This window comes from Petromyzon marinus, chromosome 39 (assembly GCF_048934315.1).
Source record: "Petromyzon marinus isolate PM22_M1 ecotype Great Lakes invasive population chromosome 39, UKy_Petmar_22M1.pri1.0, whole genome shotgun sequence".
Taxonomy (NCBI): domain Eukaryota; kingdom Metazoa; phylum Chordata; class Hyperoartia; order Petromyzontiformes; family Petromyzontidae; genus Petromyzon; species Petromyzon marinus.
This window is the reverse complement of record NC_133705.1, coordinates 8,845,947-8,858,004: the sequence shown is the minus strand read 5'-3', so window position 1 is coordinate 8,858,004 and position 12,058 is coordinate 8,845,947. Positions and strand designations below refer to the sequence as shown.

The window sequence follows — 12,058 nt, the reverse complement described above, 5'->3', positions numbered from 1 at the left end:
TGCAGCCGTGTTGTAACAAAACATTTTCGTATAACTTTACAATTAGAATTATTTAAACTTTTAACGTGCACACAGCATTCAATCGCTCTCTAAGAGCGAGAACGACTCGCAGGCTTGAGGAACCACACAGCCTGGAAGGCAGCTATGTGATAGCCGGTGTCACCAATTGCCAAAGCTCCGCAGTCCTCTATGTATTAAGTGTCATCAATCCAATTCGTGAGTGCTTTCTATGTTGGAGGCAACCAGAGCAGCCGGGGTAAAAACCACGCATGTGAGGGGGAAACACTCTATCCCATACAGACGAAACAGGTGGAGTCCACATTTTTGCTGTACTCCCTTCTCTCGACACACACAGGGGAAGGGAGTTTCACAACGTTTGAGCGATGCACCAACACACAGGTTGCATCTTTCTTTCCCGAGCGTCGTATCATCTGGAGAATGTCGGATTATTCTTTATGAAATTATTAATAAAAGCAACGTGAACATCTTCATCACTCAACCTCCTCTCCCTGATGACCTCTACAATGCTTCCTTGCTATGTTTATAATCCAATATTGCCATGTTGATTACGGCATGAAGCCGTGAGATTCCTAGAATTCTATGGGTGCTAACCTACCCCTCGAAGAGCATAAGCTTCTTGTGTGATTCGTTAAAGCCTCTGTTTCTGATCCATGTAGGTACACAGACATGAATGAAACGCCCATCTCTGAACGCCAAACTTTAACATCTCAACTTTTGCGAAGTAACTTACGTCGCACATAGAATACCCACCACACTGATAACATCTATAGTCCAGTAACATTTATGCGCAATGAAAGTAGGGCCAATGCCTGAAATGTGGCCTAATATTTCTCCTTTTAAGGCAGAGTTATTGACGAATGTAAGTTTTATGTAGTCCAGTATCATAATTTACACTGGCTGAAACTAATCATCTTTGTACATTATTAAATGCAGACCTACATGCCAAATGTGTTTGAACTTGTCTTGGCAAATGCATCCATACATGTTGTGCAGTAGAACCACGCGGGGATGAGTAATACTATAAGGGCTCATAATAATATTGGTCGCGAAGGCCTACGTGTTAAACTGACTATAAGGGCTGTTGCCGTTTATTAAGCCACTGTCACACTCGACACTACGCTCACACCAGTGTAGGTGCGCTCTATCTAGGTCCTTTACCCCGGACACTGAATACTATTTGGGTCCTGCCCTCGGCTGTCCTTTGGGGCTCTCTCACTCGTCTTCCGGAGCGGGGGTTCAGCCAACACTGCTTCCGCGACGAGGAGAGAGGAACCCTCTCCTAGCCGAACCTTACTGAACTCTCTGGACCCTATCCTCGGCTATCCGCTTGGCTCTCCCACTCGTCTGCCCGGAGCGGGGGTTCAGCCAACACCGCTCCGCGACGAGGAGGGAGAGACTCCCATCAGCCGATCCTTACCTTGGCTTCCCACAACAACCCCGCCTCCGTCACGGGGTCCCCCTTGAGAACCCCTCGGGTGGCTCCTCCCCCCAGCTCGGACCCGCCTTTGTTCCCGAAGCTACCTCTTACACCATCCGTGACGTTACGTCATCCTTGACTGTCAACCCGCTCACACCTCCTTCTGTTCGCCCCCTCATGGTTACTCACAGTACTCCTCTATACATGGCGAGATAATCTCTGATGTGCATAAAATGTACAGCTGGTATATAACTACCTGCCAAACGTGTAATGAAGATATGTGGACGACTTAATTCACACATGGGTAGATTGTCATATCTGCTTTGGTCCCCTACAAATATTTGAGATGGGATGGCATATTAGGCGCGTTGAGATGCCAAGGCATTTAAGAGCCATATAAATGCAAAATAATACCTAAGCATCAAATGTCTCCTTCATACCATCCATCTCTCCACATTAAAAAAATAAATTACAGAACGCATCGACTGCACGGTTTTGTGGGAACGCATAATTTCGGCAGCATTGATTCAAGACTAGCAAACTCTGGACCAGTTTCGAATTTCAGTGTCTCATTAGCAGTCACGCTTGCTTGAATCAATTTATTACCGGCAATGAACGTCACTTTACGATGCAGGTCCTCGTTTGACGTGAATTTATTTAATTTTAAGCACAAATATTATTAGTGTTATTAAACATGCAAGAGAACATGTACGCTATTTATTAAGCCCATGATAATTAAGTGTGTCGTTACACACACACACACTGCCTATTAAATGTTCTCCCACATTCAGTTTTCACCTTGAGGTTTGCAAAATGTTGATTTAAAACTTTCGTGACTGCAGGGATTCATATTCTTGGTTCTTTCGGTAAAGTCACGTAGAAGGGAAACAATAAAATAATAAAAATATAAAACAATAAAATTCTCAGGACGTTTCGACTGCAACACAAGCAATCATCATCAGGTGTGAAAACCACAACAAGAAATTTCTTGTTGTGGTTTTCACAACAATAAAATTCTCACGACGTTTCGACTGCAACATTTCTTGTTGTGGTTTTCACACCTGATGATGATTGCTTGTGTTGCAGTCGAAACGTCGTGACAATTTTATTGTTTTATATTTTTTATTAATTTATTGTTTCCCTTCTACGTGACTTTACCGAAAGAACCGAGAATATATTTGCAAAATGTTATCGCCAATTATAATTTTGCTGGAGTAATTTCACGTCATCAGGTTAAGAAACGTTCCTTGCAGACGTTTTTTTCCAACAGAACTTTGCATTGTTACGTCATGAGATGGCTTCAGAATTTCTGATACCACAGAACTACTTGTGGAGTCAACTTCAGTAGACCTCTTTTTTAACGTTGGATGGTGCCGTTTCACGTCTCCCTTGGGCGTGCAGTTTTTACGCATGCCTATCAACCAGTATTTTTATATATATATATCCTGAGCTGATCCAAGTGAATATAACACACCTGCTTTTTTTTGTCCAGTCATCGGGGACTGGGACGAGACGATGAAACTTTTTTTACGCTTGAGAACGTTTTTAATCGATTTTCATGCAAACGTATGTGGTCCTCACAATAACCCATGGGCTCTGTTCGTGTGGGCTTGCTTCATGGCCTGGCCTGGCCTATCTGCTCCTTCCCTGCACTGTTCGTCTTGTAAAAACGTACTGCCGCTCATATTGACCCGTAAATCAGTCCTACTGAAAATGAGCTTTGCGGAAATTCAACGGCAGTTAAGTTTATTTGCCTCCAATTGATTTTGCTCTTGCCCGCGCATCGTAACTTTACCGATGTAATATATATTACGATTTTTTTTTTTAATATCGCCCGTTGGAATTTTGGTGCACGTCTTATGTATGCGAACAACGTAATAGGTTTTTATGCGGCTCCTGACCATAATGTCAAATGTTGATACCCAGTAGCATTGGTTGAAGAGGCTTCGCTTTTTTTTAAGTCAGGTAGCCGAGGTAATATAATTTATTCTCTACCTTAATGCAATCCAGCTGAGTGGCTCTATCATTCGAAGGTCGTAAGGGTCAATGGCCATCATCCCTCTTGGATCAATAACAACAAAGAAAAACCATGCTTATCCATAGCTTGTGTAATGCTCTCCAAAAATGCCGTTTGTCCTCGGGAGTGATTCATGAGCGATTAACCCTTTCCCGTTCTGAGACGTCTGCAAGTTGCAGGGTGGGTCCCATTCACCGCTGAATCTTGGAATATGTAAGCGGCTCGGCGTTAATTTTATTTAGAGATGCACAGCGCCGTTGATTTTAAAGACATTGTATTCACCGCAGAGAAGTGTAGCGATACGACCACACTCTATTATACCTGGCGCCAAACTGTACCACATGCCCTCCCTCATGGCCGAGTGGAAACCTCGGTACCGATAGTTATTTTATTTTAGTTTTTCTGCCTGCTTTGTTCATAATGGTAGTGATCGCTCCAAGCGGTACGTCTCTAGACCACGATGGGGCTTGGATAGCGGTTCTGCCAGGGAGTGCATGGACAATTCCTTTGATCAATGTGGCCGGTTTTGAATGGGGTTAATCCCAAGAGTGATGCAACTTTTTACGAAACTGTACATTTACATTGGATCATGTTTACAGGAGTGATTGTGTCCCCTTTCCCAGTTAGAGACAGATGGACGGCCAATTCATTAACGCGTTCGACTCCTGTATCGCTGTATTGGACGATGGCCAATAGACAAGACCGGCGAAAAAATGGCAGCCAAAGGAGAGGGGCCCAATCACCATGGAGATGGTGCCATGAGATCGATACATTTTCAGGAGTGAAATATATTGTAGCGGCGATGGCGTGAGGAGGCCTTCATCCGAAAGTGCGAAGAACATCGATGACGATGAGATGAGCTGGACATTGGGTTATGGTGAATCTTGGGTAAGGGTGCTAGAGATGGGCTTGAGGAGGCCTTCACCAAGCAATGGATTTACTGCAGCTGATGATGACGATGATAAAAAGAAGATACAGATTTGTAGATGCCTTCATCCCACAGCGCATAGACAACGGCTGATGATAATGAAGATGCTAACGACGACGACGATGATTGATTCTAACCGTGGCCCCATCCATCTTCGTGCTGCCCTCCTCACCTTGGCACTCTGCGTGAGCAGTTGGTTCCACGGTCATATCAGTGGGCGCGATGCCGAGAAGCTGCTGACGGAGAAGGGGCGTGCGGGCAGCTTCCTGGTGCGCGAGAGTCAAAGCAAGCCCGGAGACTTCGTGCTGTCGGTGCGCACGAGCGAGGACCGCCTCGACAACAACGAGATTCGGCCCAAGATCACGCACATCATGATTCGATTCCAGGTGCGACGTGGGTGGAGGACGGCGTCTTGCTAAATTCGGAGGCGCGGCGATAAACAATGTTGCAGCCGTCACGGAAAGTGGCAGATGGCAAGTCGGAATGGAGCAGCCTCTTGAGTGTGTGGAGGAACTGTAGCTGATGGGACAGGATACAAGGAGGCTTTGTCGTAATGTGTGGAGGAGCTGTAGCCGAGGGGAAGAGGACACAGCGTGGCTCTGTTTAGCACGTCAATATTAGTGATGAAACATTCTGTGTGACGTTGTCCCGTTCTCTCTCCCCATGTTCTGCGTGGGTTTCCTCCTTGTACTCCGGTTTCCTCCCATAGATTAAATAAAACAAGATATGTGTATGGTCTGTTGAACTCCTTTCGCACCATACGTAGCCAACCGTGCTAATCGGAGGTGCACTCAATGTAACTTGTTTTGGCCAAACATCTCAAATTACTCAAATTACATATAACAACCTGGCAGGGCCCTCCTAAAAGATGTATTGAGACTGAGTGTGGCAATCCTGGTTAAACAAGCGAAGTCGTAACAAGAGTAATAAAGGAATAGGTTTTACCCTTTTAACTGGCACAAAAAAACTGACACCTTTATTCAAGGCATCATGTTTGCAATAACCACAACACAAGCAGTCAAAATGCAAACAAAAGAGACAACTCTGATAATAATATGCACTGTCCTTGAATTTGATTGGTCCACACCCGAGACGGCTTTTCTTAAAGCCTAGTCTCCATTGGTGTTGGACCAGAAGACGCCAAAAGGCGTACAACTCAAAAACAGCGCACTATCAGAGTATTGAGCGCTCGGGGTGAGCATTTACATTATGAGACCTCCTTTGCTAGTAACAAGATATAGGAATAGGTTTTACCCTTTTAACTGGCACAAAAACTGACACCTTTATTCAAGGCATCATGTTCAAGGACAGTTCAAGGACAGTGCATATTATTATCAGAGTTGTGTTTTTTGTTTGCATTTTGACTGCTTGTGTTGTGGTTATTGCAAACATGATTCCTTGAATAAAGGTGTCAGTTTTTGTGCCAGTTAAAAGGGTAAAACCTATTCCTATATCTTGTTACTGGCAAAGGAGGTCTCATAATGTAAAAATAAAGAGTAATAAAATTAAATATAGCCAATACAAAACCGTCCTCTATTTATTCATTGCTTTCCTAAGTAAATCTGTCACCTAACCTCTATTTTGACCTTTCCCCCGCCCCCCTATGCTTAGGACGGCAAGTACGACGTGGGTGGTGGTGACAAGTTCGACTCCCTCACCGACCTGGTGGAGCACTACAAGAAGAACCCCATGGTGGAGACCTCTGGGACGGTGGTGCACCTCAAGCAGGTGGGTGCCGAAGTGTCATCCCGCTCTCTGTGCTCGTGCGGCTCGCGTCCAGTCCAGGAAGGCCTGCTCTATCCCACGTTACGTGGTTCTGTTCACACAGGAGGATGATGGGCCCAGTCTCTGATAAGGTCTCTAGATAATAGGTAAATAGACCTCCCCTGGTATGCATGAGTTCGTGGGTTCAATCCCGACCGTGATGATGGCTGTATATTTGGAGTTTGCGTGTCTTGCTCCCCGTGGTCCCGTGGATTTTTCTCCGGCTCCTCCTGTTTTTCCCTCCACATGATAAGCCACTTCGTTGAGCTATCATTTGTGGCGAGATCAGTCCTGAAATAGAGCTCTACAGCTCAAGTAGGCCTTATCTGATATGGGGAAATCGTTTCCACTGAATGCGTTTTTTGCTTCGCGCGGCACTTTCCAAAGATGCATCTCCTGGTGCGTTAAACGAGGACTTGCCGCACTTGGATGACGATTATTCCGATGGTATATTTCTCACCCTCTGCGCCGAGGCAGCCGTTCAACGCCACCCGAATTAGCGCTTCGAGCATCGAGCACCGTGTCAAGGAGCTGAGCAAGACCGCTGACAGCATGGACAAGTCAAAGCAGGGCTTCTGGGAAGAATTTGAGGTGAGATTCCGGAGTCCGTGTGAAAACCCCCGTGCCGTGTTATGATACCTTGCTGATCTCGTCAAAGAGTAATAAACTATCACACGAACTCCGGTCATCCTCGCAGCCGCCTTTGGCTGACCATCGAATAAAGATGGTCACTGCATCGCGCGCTTTCAGATGCGCTTCTGCGGCCGTCTGGAATGCTTGTCCTTTCCGTTATTAGGAAGCCACTGGAGCCTATGCACTTTTAAGTCTAGATTGACAACTCGTTTTTTTTCTAACTGCTTTTTTAGTTTGTCCTTCCCCTGCACTTTTAATTAACACGGTTGGCTACGTACGGTTCAAAAAGAAGTTAAATATATATACATACGTATATTCCCGTACTATTTGTAATTTTTTTGGCCAAAATATGAAGCAGCTCAAAATCTCCTGGACAGCACCCAATCTCGTCCAGATCCCGGCAAGCTGAGCAAGATTTTGAGCCTGGATATTGCTTCGATGGGCGACTAGATTGTTGTGGGCTGGCACGGGGGGGGCGGGGGTTTAATTTGTCAGACGGTGTAGGAAAATCCATCATTCTAACTGTACCATGTCTTATGTCCGTGTTCTTCATTGCAAGACCCATGGGCCACTGGCGGCCCCACATGGCCTTGAGTGCGGCCCCTGATGACGTGCGGCCGCCGACAATACAAAAATGTGAAAACACCCCTCCATCATCGTGCTGTCAAACCCCAATGGTTTCAAATGTGTGGCGGCCTTCACACACTTATGATATCTTATCGGTGAAAGTGCCCCCCCCCCCCCCCTCTGAAAATTAGTAAAGAACACTCGTCTATGCGCTCGTCTCTGCCGGCCAATGTACGATAAAATAACCTCTGAGAAACTTCACGGCTTGGGGAGAAACCCTCGTCCAGGAGTGAATTGACAAAGGGGCCTTTCGCGTGCACAGCCGCCACACTTGACGGTGACAAACAGGGTTGACCGACAAGCTCTTTCAAACTGCTATTGTAAAGGCACAATTGACTTGTGCCTTTACAATATGGAAACAGCAACGTATGTACGTTTGGTACGTTCCACGTCTTCCGCACCGTACGTAACCAACCGCGTTAATCGGACGACGACGACAACAACAACAACAAGCCCTGAGTGTGGGCGGCTAGCCATCGAGCTGCCTCAGCAGTAGCCGGGTTGAGAGAGAGAAAGAGAGCCGAGCGTTTGCGTGCGCTTTTCCCCCGTCGGTTACCCCTCCGCCAATGCGCGCGCAGTCCCCGGGCGCTTGCGGAAGAGTGGATAAGATGGGCGATAAGTACGGCACCGCAAGCCCATGCTCGCAGTCGCCGGGTCGCGAGGGTGCTCTCAAGCTTTACCGACAGCGAGCCCGGGGGGGCGTTTGCAGCAGTGAACGATGGGTGGGGGGGGGGGGGCGTAGGCAAACGTACGACGAGTTAGCTTTTGACTTAAAGCTTTTGTGACAAAAAACGACGACGTTTCGATCGCAACACAAGCGTTCGTCATCGGGGGAAAAAAAAAAAAGACGACAGCTTGTGTTGCGATCGAAACGTCGTCGTTTTTTGTGTTTTCTTTGGCATTTTCTTTGAACCTATCTACGTGACTTTACCGAAAGACCCAAGAACATGAGGTAGCTTTTAAAAAACAATAAGTTGGGGAAAAAAACTATGTGTTAGATTTGGTTCTTGTCTCCCAAGTTTTGGACGAAACTTTAGCAGATTTGGTTGTATTTTATTAAAGTGGTAAATCCCGAAAAGCAACAGAACCATATACTGCAGTTTGGTTCACATTGAATGATCCCTGTGGCAGTTTTTGTACCCCACCCCCACCTCCGATGTAAAGAGCAAACCCATGGATCAGAATAATTATTTATTCTGGAGCAATCCCATGAGCTATAACGTCCTTTTTCACAGATGTCCAGTCGTTAAATGATTTGAACTCCGTTGGAAAGCGTTGACTTTCCCACTTTTCCTGGATATGCCCACCGGAGCCTTGAATATTTGCTCAGGCAGTTTCTACTGGTGATGTTTGCCAATCAGAAATACTGTATTTAGGTGTGTAATTCACTAATCAAATTATTTTAACTTAAGTGGCATCATTGAATGCTTCCCGTGTCTACTTTTGGTTTTAAATTCAACATCTCGGATTGAACAGTTGGGATGAAACTTGGATTTCTTCAACATGAGCTTGCACAGTTGGTATGTTTTTGCACGTCCTCACTTGTTTTTGTTTTCATAGTCCTTCCTGGCTTCCACGTTTTGTGTGCTGCTCTCTAATGTTGCACCTGTTTTCTGTGGGCCTTTGTGTTTGCTCCTTTCCTCCTTTGCCATGAGTCACGATCCAAATCACCCGTTGAATGAAAGGCAGTTTACTCCAATAAGTAACTGGGGGGGGGGGGAGGAAAAAACGGCAGATTTTTTTTCTCTCTTCCCCACAATTTCCTGCCCATTTAAGCAGGTTTCCCACCGCTTTTCAGCGATAAGCAGCAACAGCATGTGACTCACTCGTTGTCCCCGACATGCGCTTACCTGGCTACACAGAGGCAACTGCGGCTGCCAAAAAGTACAGAGAGAAGCATGGCTAGATGCGCGCTTGTAATGCCATGGAGATAGAGAGAGGAACAAATTAATTAGACGACATTGAGGTTAAGGATTTTTTAGAAAAGTAAGTGATCGATGGCGGGATTTGTCGCTATAGAAGGGTTGGTGGCCCGGTGGTTGGGAATAACGACGGAGTGACAGTTGCAGGAACGAACACGCCTGAGAGGACATAGTTTAGTTTAAGTTAGTTTCATTTATTTGGTATAGCCCTGTGAGCCATTCGGCTCTTGAATCTACCGCAGAGACGGAACGATGAACTCGGCTGGTGTGCAGGCGCTCTGGATTGTTATGTCGTGAGACCGTAAAAGATTGCGATGCCTTGGAGAGGCCCCCCCCAATCCAGCAGTGGATTTATAATGGTCGACAACGATGAATGCCACTTCGTGTTGGGGCAAACAATGGGGGCATGGGAGGGCAGTGAAGGCATCACATGCTGCCATCAGCTGCCTTTTATTAGTTTTGGCCCATGCGTTGGCTGCACCGTGGAATCCTTGGCACGGGTGTGGGGTGGTCGGGGTAGAGCGCCTCGCCGTCGGCCGCGTACGGAACGGTTCTGCACCGGCCCCAGTCGTTCCCGTCTCTTGAAGAGCACACGGCTTCTAAAGAGACAAGACAGACACAGGAGAGCACTCAGAAGCCTTGGCTATAGCCACCCACCACCGTTGTTTATTCCACCACATCCCCCACGACTTTGCGAGCTCTTCTCCCTCCTCTTGCCGTCGTGAATCATTAATGAGCGATGAACAAAACGAAACCGCTGTGAATTAATGTGCGATTGACACTGCCGGTCACACATGGGAGCTGTCAGGGCATGCCCGATATTAAGACACAGTGCTCGCATTCATTCACAATTTGCCTTTTGGCCTTCCAAAAAATGTAATTCACAATGTGGCGTGATTTCGGATTGCGATGCCTCCTAAGTGGGTTTACAACACTGTTGGCAGCAGAGGGCAGTGTAAAAAAAAATATTGTGTACTGTACTTCTGTTCGCTCGGGTGTATGCCACCAATCCACAACGACCAGCATGGCCAAACAATCCCACAAGACCCGCAAAGGGTTGTGGAGGCCTTTATCCAGCAGTGGATTGACAAAGGATTGTTATATAAACTAAACAATTATAAACTTTTTTATTTTATCTGGTAAGGCCCACTGAGCTATATAGCTCTTTTTTTAGAAGCAACCTTGCCACAAATGATAGCCCAACGAAGTGGCTTATTACATGGAAATTTATAGCAGCCAATTACTCTGAACGCATGTTTCTAAATGTGGAGGGAAAAACCGGAGGACCCGGAGAAAAGTCCACGCGACCACGGGGTGAAAGACATGCAAACTTCAAATATACAGGCGTCGGGGTCGAACCTACGACCTCCTGTATACCAGGTGAGGTAGTTAACATCTTGCCACCGTGGCGCCCTATATGGACGAACAGATACAAGTCTTCAGCCTTGATGACTTGGAACAAGGAGAGGAATTGGTTTGTTTAAAGGGCCGGGGAAAAAAATCGAACAGAGGTGAAAGACAGAGTGAGCCGAGAGGGGTCGGAGCAGGTTGACCATAACTATAAACGGTACCCTTCAGTAGAATTTCTGTTTCGCTCTTCGTATCTACACAGCCCGTCATCTGACCATGCCAACGGCGAGCTCTGTGGCACATCTACTGAGCATACAGGTGGTGCAACTGTGCTGGAGAGGCCCCCCAGGTGCTGTGCTACAAAGAAAGGGTGAAAATTGTACCAATAAATGATACATTTCATTTTATACGGCATCATTCACGCCAATTGCATCTCGCAGTGCCGTACAATAATTGTATATATATAAGGGATACGTCCTATTTATAACAATTCTTGAGTAAATGAAAACCCGAAGGAAAAAGTTTTGAATACACGAAACAAAGAATGCCATAAAAACACAAGGTGTAAACAACAACAAAACGCCGTCGCAACAGCAACCAAACTGGGTGCCCCGTTTCAACCCCTTGCACCAGAGTTCATGCTCATCACGCCACACCAGTGCAAACCAACGTGTTAGGTCTCCTTATCGTCGCTTGTCTTTGTCGCCCCCCCCTCTCCCCAGGCCCTGCAGCAGCAGGAATGCAAACTTCTCTATAGCCGCAAAGAGGGGCAGAGGCCGGAGAGCAAAGCCAAGAACCGCTACAAGAACATCCTGCCGTGTAAGCGTGGGCTTTAGCGAGCCCAGCGCGGAATTCCCCCCGCCCCCAACCCTCTCTCGTGTCCACCGCGTCCCAGAGGCACGCTCGAGCTGCTGAGCAATCGGCTTGATTGGCGTCACGTTGGCACACATTTGTTGCTGCGTCACTGCTTGAGGCAATTCCTCCAGCGGCAAGTAATGTCGTCAGCAGCAGCAGCAGCAGCAGCAGATCTGCAGGTCTTCCCCCATCCATCCATGCTTCTTAGCCACCCGAGTGTCTCACTGACTGGGATCCGCGGGGGTGCCGTCTCTGCACATCCGTGCACTCGGGACCAAGTTCGCCCTTGGCGCACTTCGCGAGTATCGCCGCCTCCATCGATTGCGAGTTGATGAATTGTCACGATTGGCGGTTGCCAATCGATTCAAGACTATATTGTTTTCGTCTTTTTGTCTCTGTTCACACTCTTATAAGGTACGTCTTGTTTTTATATATATCTCAAATCAACGCGTTCGTCAATAACACTGTGGTCTTAAAAGGAAAAAAAATGATAATAGGTGACGTTTCGGGCAATCACATACCTC

At 46.7% G+C, this 12,058-nt stretch overlaps 1 protein-coding gene across 1 annotated transcript in view; it reads left to right on the top strand.

Annotated features, from left to right (window-relative positions):
* Positions 1–12,058, top strand: part of LOC103091722 (tyrosine-protein phosphatase non-receptor type 11) — an 88,453-nt gene that overhangs the window by 43,271 nt on the left and 33,124 nt on the right. Inside the window, exons 4-7 of the mRNA XM_032968302.2 lie at positions 4,577–4,769; positions 5,995–6,111; positions 6,625–6,738; positions 11,402–11,498. Of these exons, the coding sequence (XP_032824193.2) occupies positions 4,577–4,769; positions 5,995–6,111; positions 6,625–6,738; positions 11,402–11,498 (521 nt within the window). The remainder of the gene's footprint in view (positions 1–4,576; positions 4,770–5,994; positions 6,112–6,624; positions 6,739–11,401; positions 11,499–12,058) is intronic.